Here is a 14,746-nt window from a genome sequence, read left to right as displayed (position 1 = left end):
TAAGTAAAACAAAGATAGTGGAACAGGTAAAACAAAGAGCGCAAACGGTTTGCAACACTAATTTCAAATCGGTTGCGCCGATCGTTTTCTTTAAAGGGTGCAAAATTATAAACTAGAACAGGGATGGACTCGTCGACTCGCGAGCTAATATTAGCGAGAGTTGGCAAATTTTGTTCGAATAATGGATAACGAATGGAAACGTGATGCAGTTCACTCGCGAAGTTTATTCTATCGAGCTCATCCTCGATCTAGAACAATCGTTCAGAAATTAGACTCATAGTCAGAGTTAAAATGTATGACTAGTGAGATGTGGAAATTTGATAGGGGGAAGCAAGTACTAGCTAAGGGAGGAAGGCAGAAGGTGCGAACTGTGCAAGCTTCGAGTAGGGATACTACGATATTACGAAAAGGTAACAGATTGGGTACGAAAGACGGAAAAAGAACAAAAAACAAGGGGAGAAAAGCCAGACTAATAGATAGCGTATAGTATGATGTGTGTTTTATTGTTGTCTTTATTATTAAGTCTCTTATTAGGTGCACTTATAGAATAAGGGTGTGCAAGAATGTACGACAAGGAGGTTACGGATTTTAGAGAGAAATTATAACCAAGTCATATCATTGCTGAAAAGTCGAAATATATATTATACTACACAATTAAGTATAGAGTTACAATTATACCTAAATTACCTACCTAGATTGTATGATTGTTCCAAATTGTAATCTTGTGTACCGAAAGAGACTTAAACCAAAAATTAAAACGTACATTATTATGAATAGTAATGATTGTACCAACTGGCTGCGTATTTAGTCCGGGATTAAAGACACTGTATTATTATTACCGTCACTCTTTATTTTTCTTCAGCTCGAATGGTTAGCAAATGTGGAATTGAAAGCCGGTTAACTAAACTTCAAAGCAATGCCGCGCATAACGGTGTGACTGTCATTAATGCAAACTGAAATCCTGTTTATTTTTCATTGTATCTCTGTGAAAGTATCTTCGATGTATTGGTTTTTAAGATTTTTTAATGTTTTTAATTATACGTAGTTGAAAGTTGTTCAGAAATAAAATAGTTTCTTAAAAATAGTGCGAATGTAACGATCGAATAAATTTTAAGCGAAGTAGTTTCAATTTCATCTGAAAAATTTCACCAATCGATTAATGTTACTTTCATAAATGTATAATTAGAAACAAAATATTTTAAGTTGCATTAGTATCAGCACACCGATACACGTTTGGTAGTTCTTTGAGGTTACAACCACTTACTCGCTATATTCGCTGTCTACATCGAGCAGTTCATTTGGTTCAGCCAATTGCAACCAAAAATTCTTTACCCACCCTCGGTAAAAGAAAATTGGATTAAAGAAAAAAGTCGCGACTTTCAATCTTTAAGAGAGGAATTACTGTAATGCGTTCAATGGAAGATATTAATACGTGCCATTCGACGAAAATATGGTGTGCCATAAGTATCCTCTTTTTGAATGACTGAACGTTAAGTAGTATTACCGATGCTGCGCAGGGTAAATGCGCAGAATTACTATGGGAACGCAGAACACGTAATAGAACTGATCAAACTTTAAGAAACATAGATACATTTTATTTGGATTACATGTATTAACATATTGACTAAGTAATAGTTTAATTCTTATATTGAAAACCAATTCCTAAACATGAAGTATTGCATAGCTAATGACAAATTATTATTATTATTATGATTATTTTATAAAGCTCATTGAGACTCGCAACTAGATAGGATATACATTGTGAAATATTTCTATTGCATAGTGATTCTGCGCTGCTCCAAAGTTTATAAGAAAAGGGATGCGTTTAGCATGTTATATTCTAATCCTATGACATGAATTAATATCACCCGATGTTTAAGTGACAAGACTTCGTGTAAACAAAACCATATAATTGCAACAAGCTCGAAATGGAAGAACTACTATCTCAAATACAAGTTATACAAGTTACTATTTGCATCTACATATATGTACATAGCAATGTACCATTTTATGGTTCTGCAATGAAAAGGTAAATAAGAGGAAATAAAAATAAAAGTACAAAAGGACTCTTTTTTAACATTTGGACGTATCACGTGAAATTGCCGATATTCAATCATCCGAATATTCCTCCATCGAGAAACAGTAATTGGAGAAGCACTTTAAACAATTTAAAAGCACCGAATTTTGTGAATATCGACAATATCGTTTATCCCAACTGATTGAATAAAATTGAATTTTGTGAAAATACGATATTTCCATTTTATCCGACGAAAACATTAATTTCACGTGACATAAAATCCCAGTAAACGAGGAAGGAGTTCATTAAAAAGGGAATTTAAATAATTAATAAGATAAATTTAATGGAGATCTATCTTCGTTCAAATTAATACTTATAGCATTATTTTCCATAATATATTACTCTGTTCTGATGTGTTAAAATTGTATTACGCACGGATTGAGGTTGGAAAATCCTGCTGATTAAGAGTTGTTGGAAAAATGTATAGAAAGAGACGGTATTAAATGAATTATTCATTTTCAATGTTTAACTGAAATTAATTATTGAAAACAGCGATAAATATTGTTAGTTCCCTTCGAAGCTTAAACATTTACAATTTTTGTAAAGAATGGTTTGACATCGGTTTAATCATTAGTCGAGCCTTTTCATACTTTACCTCAGTATGGCGTCGGAGCAACGAATATAAAGGATTTTGTAAAAGTGTCTTTAGGACTTTCTTTTTTAATATTAAACTGTAAAACTCGTTTTAATTTAATATTTAGTAAATCTAAATATTTCAAGTTTATAAATATAAAGTTAACTGTGAAAAACACTGATAATTGTATCTCAAACACGCAGAATATAAAAAAGATTGACAGATGCATACGTCCATAGTCCACATGCATCATTTCCTTTATAACACTGTATCTTTCATTCATAATACTTAAGGGATTAAGAAGCAAAATCAGAGAGCTCCTTTTGAATCCTCTTTACTTCTGTCTAGAGATGCAAGGGTTCAATGCAATTCTCTCAGAGTATATGGTTTTGTTCGCACGAAGTCCTTCTGTGAGTTGAACGGACTGTAGATCAAATTGCGCTTGCGAATGAGTCGTCAATAAAATTCCACGACTACCGTTCGCGGGGAGTTCCGAGAAGGATGGAACCGATACGCAGGGCCGAATTAAAACATGGGCTTTGGGGGCTACAGCTCAGAGGCCTCTACCAACTTGACAACTTGTAGTTTACTAATGTTTTCCAGAAACATGTTTCCAAAAAATTACACCAAGCAAATGTCTGAATTTTAATTATTGTTAGCCCAGTTAATTATTTTTTAATTGAGTAGAAACGATATTATTATAATCACCGTATATTTTAACACACCAAATTAAGAGTTTATAAGGTGACGTTTAATTAACACAAGTTACGTATTTCGTAACATCTAATTTAATGGGTGTTGTATCATAAAATTGTTGGCGTTTCATCGAGGGATCCGATAGTTTCTAATTGCCTTTGTAATTTGTCTTTCTAATCGAAGACTGTGGTACGAAAACCGGTTACACCCAGAAATGAAGATATTTCAGAACATATAAAAAGAAGCGCGTTATTCTTCTCAATTAGCAGAATACTTCCTAATCTAGAGATGACCAAAAGTGGAGCTGACCGATTTTCCACCAAAGTCTTCAATTAGCTTTAAACTCTAACACTGAATAGTGACGTAGTTGAACTGCCTTTCGCAGTTAGATCACAGATCCCTTATAGAGGAAGCAACCGCAACATCTAGACTAAAACTGCTGAACTAATGTAATTCAAGATTACTGGATTAGATATACTTAGGGATCTATAGTTGCCTCTCATTTATAGATTTTACTTTGTTTCTTCACATGTAAAACAAGATTATCGACACGCTTTAAGGCGTCTGGCCATCCTGAGCGCTCGCCAGATGGGTACTACTCTTAAAAAATTCATAAATGCGAAAGTATAGAAAAAATATTTTTATGTTTTGACACATACTAAAAAACGGTTTAATGAACATATGAAAAATTTTTTGAGATAACAAAATAAAAATGGCGGCGGTTCGAAAATTTTGATGAAGGACTTCGGCACGAAACGCGCGTGGGCTGTACCATCATTATATTCTTTAGGTTGCATCCGAAAAAGAAAAAAGAAAATATTAGTTTGTTTCTGGAGTTTGTCGCTAGAGAGTAGTAATTGGATTTTTTTTTGTACCATTAAGAAAATTATGGTGAGCCGAAGAAATTTTTTTTTTATGTTTCACCGAAATTTCACGAGAAAAACCGTCAATAAAAAAAGAACTAATCAAGTAATCGCAAAAATCCATTGCTACTCTTCAGATAATGTATCTAAAAATAGTGTGTACAAATTTCAGAGCAATCGGACCGATAGTTTACGAGATTTACGTTGTACCATTTCGAAAAATGTAGTTTCGAGATAATCCCAAAAGAAAGTAAACGTGCGATCTGATTGCTCTGAAATTTTTACACACTACTTTTAGATACATTATCTGAAGAATAGCAATGGATTTTTGCGATTACTTGATTAATTTTTTAATTAATTTTTTTTAAGAATAGTACCCATCTGACAAGCGCTCAAGGTGGCCAGACATCTTAAGATAAACCAAACTACTAATTGTCTAGCTTATTTCAGGTTATACGGAAAAATTCTCAAGTACCACCGATACCCCCACAGATGAGAAGATAGAAAAAAAAGTCGAAGCGTTTTTGAAGCAAAGTTTTCTGGATTAGTCTTACCAAGGACTCAATACACCATAATCCAGCATTTCTAGACGAAGCGCCAAATATTTGTCCATACAACACCCACCAAAATGTTTTCTTTTCTTTTTTTATGGTTGGAAAACACTCTGGTTTCGTTTTTCACTTTTAAATGTAATCAAACGGAAGTTAGTCACTCAGCTAGGGGACAGGCTTTGTGTTTGAGTACACTATTCGCTGAGCTACGGGATTGTGTTAACGTTTGTTGACATTGGTCGCTGAGCTATCAGATTAGTTTTGCCTTTTCTGTATTCCAGTAAGTCGGTTTTCAACCGCTGTCGTTCAATCTATGATTGAGTACTTACAGTGGGTGTAGAAAGTATTCGTACACCGATCAATTTCCAAAAAAACTGTGTAAAATTGTAATTTATTAACTTATTTTTTATAAACAATGACATTCAACATGTTCTAGGAAATCTCTAGAATAGATAGATTACAAAAAAAATAGCTATTTATGTAAGTTGTGAAATTAGCAAGAAAAAAACAATTAATCGATAGAAATATTGAAGCAATTAGTATTCGCACAACTGTTTAAAAGTACTTTCCTAGAAATTTGATGTTTTCTAATTCGCACGGAGCAACAAGCTAATGTGTTTACGTTACAAACTCTGCTGTAAATGATTCGTCATAAGAATCGTAGAAATACTAATTCCTTCTATACTTTTACCCACTTTTCGCATTTTTTTGTTAATTTCACAAATTATATCAACTAGTAAATGTTGTTTGGACTATATCTATCTTAGAGACTTCCGAGAATATGTAAAATATCATTGATTAGAAAAAAGGAAGTTAAGAGACTACAATTTCACACAAATGTTTTTTGGGAAATTGATCGGTGTACGAATACATTCTACACCCACTGTATAAGTTTTTAATGAAAATGTTACTGGATGTCTCCCAGTGCCTGTGCTCCCAAGGGTCTGCGTCTTAATTCGGCGTTGTCGTTACAGCGAAGAATTCATCGGCGGGAACGAACGTTCGATCGCTAAAGAGAAACGATCGGCTCTTGTAATATGTCGACGGAAAGTGAAAAGCATGGCAAGCATCCCTCGGGTCAGTTTACGTTCTCCTTAGTTCCCTTCGATCTGGGTTATTTATATTCGTCCATGCATCGACACGGTTCCATGCGGCTGTGCGGATAATATCTCGCGTTTCGAGTTCATCGATCGTGGTTCTCGTCGATTCCATTGACCCGGGGGAAGCTAGTTTTCTCGCCACGAGACGCGAATACTTGGATACGTTCGTTCGCGACCTATCAAAAGAGTCCGACTCTCCCCGGAACGCGCGTCGTCCGTTCGATGCATGTATAATACGCGACGGAGCATGCAGAGAGATTCCCGTTCGAAACGGAAACGCAGAATTCTCAAGGGAACGGGGCAAGGAGTAGTTGCGTTGGAGTAAACGGATTTAATTGCGCTACCGTAGGATGCAAGCAAACGAATGGACACTGGCTTCAGATTCACCCGTTCCATCCATTCTCCCTTACAAGAAAATTTCGTTGATGATCGACCGTTTACTGAAAAAACATTGGCCTACCGAAAATTAGTGATCCTCTAGGGAGTAATTGGAATAACCATGTATGATTTCTCCAAAAACTGGAAACGAACAGAGTAAGAAAACAGAGATAGACACAGATAGATTGAAGACGAATGACTGATCATTAGACTGCGGATCTTTATACAAAATAAAATCTTTGCGAACGTGCCTACAAAAATTGAACCTAAATAGGAATTCATTTTATTCTGCAAATGTTACAACATGAACTTTACTTTCAATCATTTTTATTAGGTCGTCCCATAAATTCATGCCACTTATTCTTCTGCTACTCAAATTAATATATGAAACATATCCATAAGTGTTCTAAGAAAATGTAATCTCTTACATTTTACAATATTTTCCAAACTTTTTGACACAGTCATTGTACAGTCACTATAAAATTTCTGTAATTTTTGTATTAAATATTGATTCAGTCTGCAGCACCAATTTATGGCACGACCTAATATATTTTTGCACATTTTTTGCATTTTGTAGTTTCTTGCATGTTCAAATTTCCTATAAATGCATAAAGATCCGCATTTTACTGATCATACATGAATTTCGAGCAGCATTCATTCCGATACCAAATATCTGACACACGTGAAATTTTGCAAGAAAGCAGATCTTTTCGGTGTAGTTTCACATTCTGTATAGTTATTCTAAATATTTTTACGTCAAAAGCTTTGATTCCGTTATGCAGAATTGAAATTTCATTTTTCGGGCATCTTATAAGAAACTAACAACGACTACATATATAGCTGCAGTTTATTATAATTTAAATCTGCAAATTATTTTTTCTGCATTTTTCGTTTAAAACTTATTCGATCAAATATAATAAGTAGACTTATAATTAGAAACACTTGAAATCCAAATTACATTATAAATGTTAGATACGTGGCATTGGAATAAAGGTATATATACAGGGTGTCCCAAAACTCGGGGAAGAGGCGGAAATGGGGGGTAGCTGAGACGATTCTGAACAACAATTTCCTTTGCAAAAATGTCGGATGGGGCTTCGTTAAGGAGATATTAAGCGAAAACCCCGACCAATCAGAGCGCGCGTAGACCGTTGGAGCGCTGGCGGCCGCGCTTGCACGCGAACAAGTGACTCGACGTGCATCGAAGCATCGACCTAGCACGTAGCCTTCGCTACCGCGGCCGCTCCAACGGTCTACGCGCGCTCTGATTGGTCGGGGTTTTCGCTTAATATCTCCTTAACGAAGCCCCATCCGACATTTTTGCAAAGGAAATTGTTGTTCAGAATCGTCTCAGCTACCCCCCATTTCCGGTTCCTCCCCGAGTTTTGGGACACCCTGTATTTGAGACATACCGATTTACGTTTAAACTCGTTTAAGTTTTGACGTCAGAATGGTCACTTTTGCCATATGCCTCAATGGCTCCGATTATGCCAATCACTACCTAGAGGATCACTATCGAAAATCTTTTCCATAGTATTAATATTTAATTTGATTCCTACTTGTAATATTTTTCGAGATATTTGATCAATTAAATTGTTGCATGGCCTCTGCTAGAATCGAGTAGCGGCTCGTTTCAAATTTCGATGACGTCGGAGTCCTATCGTTTTGCTACATTCTGCGCTAGTCGCTTATAAGTACTTACTTTAGATAGCAGATCGGTGGAATGCAGCATGCCGATTAGCGATCGTAAAGAGAATGCATATCGAGCGCTTTTGTACAACGTCCTGCCGTCGTAGGCTTAGAACAGCGGTTCTTAAACTTTTCGAGCTCAGAGTTCGGTTTAGAAGAAGATTCTTAATTTCGTTGGACTCGCGGTAGAGTTTAAAGAAAAAGAAATTAGCACTTGAATCGTTATACTAACAACTTTCAAGCTCCTCGATCGATTTAGTTTATTATAATCATTAATATTACATTCATGAAACTCGTTACAATTAACATTAATGTCTTGTTGCTCTAACTGCAAGAAATTCCAAATTCATCGGTTCAAATGACCGATTTAGTAGTTTTAATGTTGATGCTGACGGATTTGTATAAATAGTTTATCGTCACACACACGTCTACACACGTGTTGAATAAGTAGAGTACAAAATAATACAAAACTCGAGTGTCTCGTTAATGTTAATTATAATGAATTTTATTAATGCAACGCTATGTAGTAGTTACAAATAAACTAATACACTAATACACAAAGTAATGCTTACAATACTAATACGAAAAGTAAACTGCTAACTTTTAATTCATGGTTTTTAAAATAATTAAATGATGATTCATAGTCGCAAATTGCGTATTTTTTCTTCAAAGTGTACCGCGAGCTTATAAAAATGAAAAATCTCTCGACCCTGCCGTGAGCTTCAGAAGGTTAAGAACTGCTGACTTAGAGTATGGTATCGTAAGTTATGCGAATTCGACCTTGCACGCGATTCCAAATGTTAACTGTCATTGTTACGTAGCGTATATATATTAGGGTGAAGTCAAAGTTTTTTTCCGATTTTTCTTCCTTCTTTCTATGTTCTTTTTCAACGAATGTGTAAACTAAATAAAAGTACTTAAGTTTCATTATAAATAATATACCTTTTTGTAGCTCTCGAAATGGTGTTTCATATCGCATATTAAATAAGCAATGACACAGTAATACTTTTTTTAACAAGTTCGTTTTGCTATTGATTCTCATTTGTCTAGGGTGCAGTCATTGATTTTACACATACATCTGTATTATCGAAATAAAGCCACTTTTCGTCGCAAATTTTAATTCTGCTAACGAAACGATGGTCACGTGAATTTTAAAACCTCTTTTCTAAGAATGACGTAAAGGAATGCGAATTTCAATGTTCCCATCATACTCCTAAATTGATAAAATCAGAAATAGACAATTGTTCGATAGTACTTAATACATGGCAGGAAAGAGATATCTCTTTCGTATTGTTCAATCGAACAATGAGAATAATTTCTATTGGAAACCAATGAACCGTACCGTGAGCTCGGTAATTGGTAGTTAATGAACAGTGACACGATCTCACTATATAATGCATAGCAAAAGACATTCGGAAGCCTTAGTTAATAACCATGGTCACCAACCATGAGGAACCGGACTGCAAATCCTCGAATATCTGATATGAAAGAGCTGCAAAATGATACATAACATAAAACAAAAATATTGGATGTAGAAATTAATTTTCTGCCTCTATATTCAATAATTTATAACTCTAGTTTAAACATATATATTTATTCGTAATTTTGGTACATTAAAGTAGAACCTTCGAAGTTTTCAATCTACTCTTTATTACAATTTATCTGTAGACGTAACCTAAGTCTCTACCTGATGGCCATTTCATTGCATCTTTATGAACTTTAGTAGCCTTCAAATTTTACTTATTGTTATTCTTTTAGTACAGTTATCAAGTACACTTGTAATCTGTTGGAATAATAATAAACAAAAATGTATGGCCATCAAACTTCGTACATGCACATACGCACTACGCTGTAATGGTCATCAGTTTAAAGCTTCGATTGTGCAATATATGTATAGATTCATTGTAATGGAGACCAGATCGAAACCTGGAGGGTTGGTAAGTTAATATATGATAACAAAATGACGATTCAATATTAGTATTTAGACTGAGTTATAAATGATTGAATGCAAAGGCACAGAATTAATGTCTACACCTAATACTTTCGTTTGGTTTAATACTACAACTGCCAAACCACCATTTTAACCGTTGTATTTTTAATTTCTTTTTACAATTTCTTAATTATAAATAGACTGAATATTTTATGTATTTATGATACAAGCTAATGACAAATACATACAAAAGGTATGCGCACTTATGCAAAACGAAATATTTAATTGTTATAGTAATTAATAGATCGCACTCAACGTACAGTCCATGTACAATGTACAATCCACAGTCTACTTATTAACTACTATGCATTTGCTACAATTTTTGGTGACAATCATTGAAATAGAAAACTAATTATATTAAAAATTTCTTTGGCTCTTCTACCTTTTAATTTCAAATATATTTTGTAGTATCATGCGTTGGTCTCGGTTGTGTCAGTGTTAAGCATACGTTAAAAAGAAACATAGAAAGAAAGAAGAAAAATCTTGAAAAAGATTTGTGGTTCGCCGTAATGCATCGTGCATCCTCTAGGACATCCTGCTTCGTCTCGAAGACAGCTTCGACTAGCTCTAGCACGAGTGATAGCGAAATCGCACGATGACCACCACTAACGACTGGTTTTCCCCGTTCGTTGCTCTAGGATAAGGGTAGAACACATGGAGAGACAGCTGGCCAACCTGACGGGACTGGTGCAGAAGGCTCTGACCCACGCGCCCCACACAAGCCCGTCGCCGCGAGATTATTTGCAAGTTCCCGCGACTCGCGATCCGTACGCGAGAGGCCCAGGTACGTCCTCGCTTCGATTCACATCTCTCTATATTCTACATTTCCACAGTTAGACGCGCTGTCTCCGGTTTCTCTCTTCTCTGCGAAAGGAACTCTGCCCCTTGATTTCCGCCGCGCAGTTTTACTTTGCCGCCACTCCCGACCTCCTCTTCCTCACTGCCTCGTTCCCGTTTCTTTTTCAAGTCTGTTCAGTTTTCGTCGTCTGATTCGTCTCGACGCAGGAGCATCTAACAATGAACTGATACAATACGCATGGATGATTTATGGGAGAGGTTCCCTTTCTTTTGATCAATTGGAGTACATTTAACTTTGATTTGTTTTTGTTTGATAAGTATACATAAAAGTATTCACGTGTCGATATGTTGAGTATCGAAAAAAGTCTAACGAAGTGTTGAGAAAGTAGAAGTGCCGATATCTTCATTAGTCTCGAAGAAAATTGCTTGTAAAACATTTCACGATTTTTTAAGTATTTGCGATAATCTTAAAAAAAAATATTTTAAATAAATGTTGATCAGTTTTCGATTGGCTATACATTGCAATAAAAAAAATTCTAAAAATTTTATATATATATATAGAAGATTCTCTGAAATTTTCAATCGATCTCCTCATTTTGTTTACAAGTTTCGTACAATATACTACATACGTCACGTTAAACGGAATAGGCCAAACATATTAACGCGATTACATCCGCCCTTATGGTCCAAACCAATGAAAACTGATGTTAATCTGTTCATTATGAATGTGATCATAGCGTAAATTTTAGAAAAAAGTATTAAAAGAATATTGACAAAATGGTTGGACTTTAAACTTAAATGTTTGATTTCTCCACTAAATTTTTGCCGTTAGTGGCTCGAAAGAATTAGTAACTTTTAAGATATCAAAAATGTCCTTATTCACGCCATAGCTAGATGTGTTTTTTATATGTATTCAACATTTAAACCTTATTCGAAATGTAGTTCTTGATATATCGCGTTAACATATTTGAGAGACAGCGTTTCAAGAAAAACGCGTTCGAAATCTCGTGTTCAATCAACCTGACAGGGTAACCTGTAATATAAACGGTTATTACTTTGATAATTGCAAATTTTTTTAATATAATTTTGTAGAGACATTTAAATCGAAATTAAAAATTAGTACGTACCAATACTTTTATACAGGTATTTGAACAGTAAAATACGAAATGGTACCATTGACCTCTGGTGGGTACATCAGATTCGAGTAGTCCATATTACCAAAGAAGTACTGTATTAATTGTGCACGTATGCAGGGTGTTTTACCTCACTTGACCATCTAAAATATATCGCTTGCCTCTGCTAAAGATTATTTTTTAGTTAGATCTTCTAGTGTTCAATTATTTTATTGGTACAGTTTTAAATGGGACGATATATATTCATTATTACAATGTTGCATCTTATAAAAAGACATATTCAGCGACATCAAATATATTGACCTTCATTTGACCTTGAACGAACAACAATCACCAAATGTGTGTCACTTAATGTGTGTAATTTAATTATTTGTTCGAAGCTGCAAAGGAATTAATTTAGTACTCGAGTTTTTTAGTACTCTTTAGTACTGCTTAATAATATATACTTAATAATATAGTACTACTTAATAATAATACTTTAGTACTCTTTCTCTGAACACCTTTCGTAACATCACAGTCAAGCAACATATTTCAGCTGATCAAGTTAGGTGAAAAACACCCTGTATAATTGACACACCCCTGCCCTAAATTATTTACTGCTATGTTACATATAATAATCAACAATAATTATGTATGGCATAACATTAAATAAATCGTATAGTGCACTGTGGTGACAGACTCGAATCGATCAAATCGATTGTACCCCTCGGTAGAATTCTTCTTTTCTACGGAATGTTTTCGAAGTGTCTGTCTCCAATTTTTTTAAAACTTTGTATATGCATAGAACATCGAAAAATATTCCACAAATATGTTTTTATTTTGCTCCGTCTTTATATATAGGGAGTGAAACGACCCCTCAATGCTCATACAAAATTTTCTTTTCTATTGTTAGTATAATAAATATTACAACATTATGTTGAATAAAACTTGATATAAAGTTAACTTATTTCATAACATACTGTATGGATAATGTTATTGTCGACAGTCACTTTTATCAGGGTAAAAAGGATTTATCCCTAATCATTTATCCCTTTGGAGCATACATTCTTCTTTTCAAACGATTTCTATAAAACTTGGTATACAATCCTCTTTGGAGTCCTTTGACTCCAAATCTGAACTCAGAATTTAGAAATTCAACATAGTGGAAAAAGATAGCCCGATTTAAAATGAAAAACAGGGAGTTGATCGCATATGTATGTTCCGTACGAAAGGAAACACTTTTTATAAATTTTTATTGTAATTAAAATTCAGTTAAAGTAATTAACATTTATTATTAAATAATTTTACTTAAATTGAAATATTTCTTCATTTCTTCTAGTCTTTCTTTGTGTATTTACCTTTAACGATATACGACCTGACGGGTTATAAATCAAACCACATTTTTCCGCTCAATTTTTAATTATTTTAACGCATTTCTTGACGTTAAATACCGAACATCTTGCTATTTTCTACTCCGTAGTACATGAATGATTTTTTTCGTTTTGTTCCATCATATCGTTCTGATCCACCATGTTGAATTTCTAAATTTTGAGATCAGGTTTGGAGTCAAAGGACCCCAAAAAGTCTTGTATACCAAGTTTCATGGAAATTGTTCGAAAGGAAAAATCTAAGTACGCTTGAAAAGGTCAAACGATTAGGGATAATTTATCCCGCGATAACAATAACTGTCGACAAGAATATTATCCAAGTAGTAAGATATGAAGTAAATTCTTAACGAATTTTATTCAACACAATGCTTTAATATTTATTATATTAACAATGGAATAGGAAACGTTGTACATACCTCCGTGTATCAATTTTGAGGGGTTGTTTCGTCCCTTAAATATGAAAACGGCCCGAAGTGCAAGAAGAATGTCGAATATTTTTCGATATTCTATATGCAGTGGGTGTAGAAAGTATTCGTACACCGATCAATTTCCAAAAAAACTATGTAAAATTGTAATTTATTAACTTATTTTTTATAAACAATGACATTCTACATGTTCTAGGAAATCTCTAGAATAGATAGATTACAAAAAAAGTAACTATTTATGTAAGTTACAAAATTAACAAAACAAAAAAAAACAATTAATCGATAGAAATATTGAAGCAATAAGTATTCGCGCAACTGTTTAATTTTTAAAACTTCATTAAAAAAAAAGAAATTTATAATACATTAATTTATAAGTATATAATACTTCCTTCGTGGGATTTCCTTTTGATTTTATAATTATTATAACTTTTCTAAGCATTAAATTAACTAAATTATTAATTATTCAAAGTGGGATCTTCTTCAATTCCTCTATTAGAGCCCTTTTTTAAAAGTACTTTCCTGGAAATTTGATGTTTTCTAATTTGTACGGAGCAATAAACTAATGTGTTTACGTTACAAACTCTACTGTAAATGGTTCGTCATAAGAATCGTAGAAATACTAATTTCTTCTATACTTTTACCCACTTTTCGCATTTTTTTGTTAATTTCACAAACTATATCAACTAGTAAACGTTGTTTGGACTATATCTATCTTAGAGACTTCCGAGGATATGTAAAATATCATTGATTGTAAAAAAAGAAGTTAAGAGACTACAATTTCACACAAAAGTCTTTTGCGCAATTGATCGGTGTATGAATACATTCTACACCGTACTGTACATGCAAAGTTTCAAACAAATCGGAAGTGAACAGTTCAAAAATATTCCTTATCAGAGACCAACGATATTTTTGATATCGATTGGACCACCTCGCTACTTGTCCCGTCGAGACGAACGGTACACATTTGTTCTTAAATTCGATCTTTCGTCGCACTTAGACGTATTAGAAGTGTTAGCTCGTTTCGTTGAAAACATTTCACTTCTGCGACGCTTTACCGCCTCTCTCTCTCTCTCTCTCTCTCTCTCTCTCTCTCTCTCTCTCTCTC

At 34.1% G+C, this 14,746-nt stretch overlaps 1 protein-coding gene across 3 annotated transcripts in view; it reads left to right on the top strand.

Annotated features, from left to right (window-relative positions):
• LOC128894199 (uncharacterized) overlaps positions 1-14,746 on the top strand; it is a 294,902-nt gene that overhangs the window by 238,894 nt on the left and 41,262 nt on the right. For all 3 annotated transcript variants that reach the window (XM_054155770.1, XM_054155772.1, XM_054155769.1), the window contains one exon: positions 10,557-10,702. In XM_054155770.1, coding sequence (XP_054011745.1) covers positions 10,557-10,702 — 146 coding nt within the window. The remainder of the gene's footprint in view (positions 1-10,556; positions 10,703-14,746) is intronic.

This window comes from Hylaeus anthracinus, unplaced genomic scaffold (genome assembly GCF_026225885.1).
Source record: "Hylaeus anthracinus isolate JK02 unplaced genomic scaffold, UHH_iyHylAnth1.0_haploid 3, whole genome shotgun sequence".
Classification (NCBI taxonomy): domain Eukaryota; kingdom Metazoa; phylum Arthropoda; class Insecta; order Hymenoptera; family Colletidae; genus Hylaeus; species Hylaeus anthracinus.
Note: the sequence above shows the minus strand (reverse complement) of the source record. Positions and strands in the feature narration are given on the sequence as shown.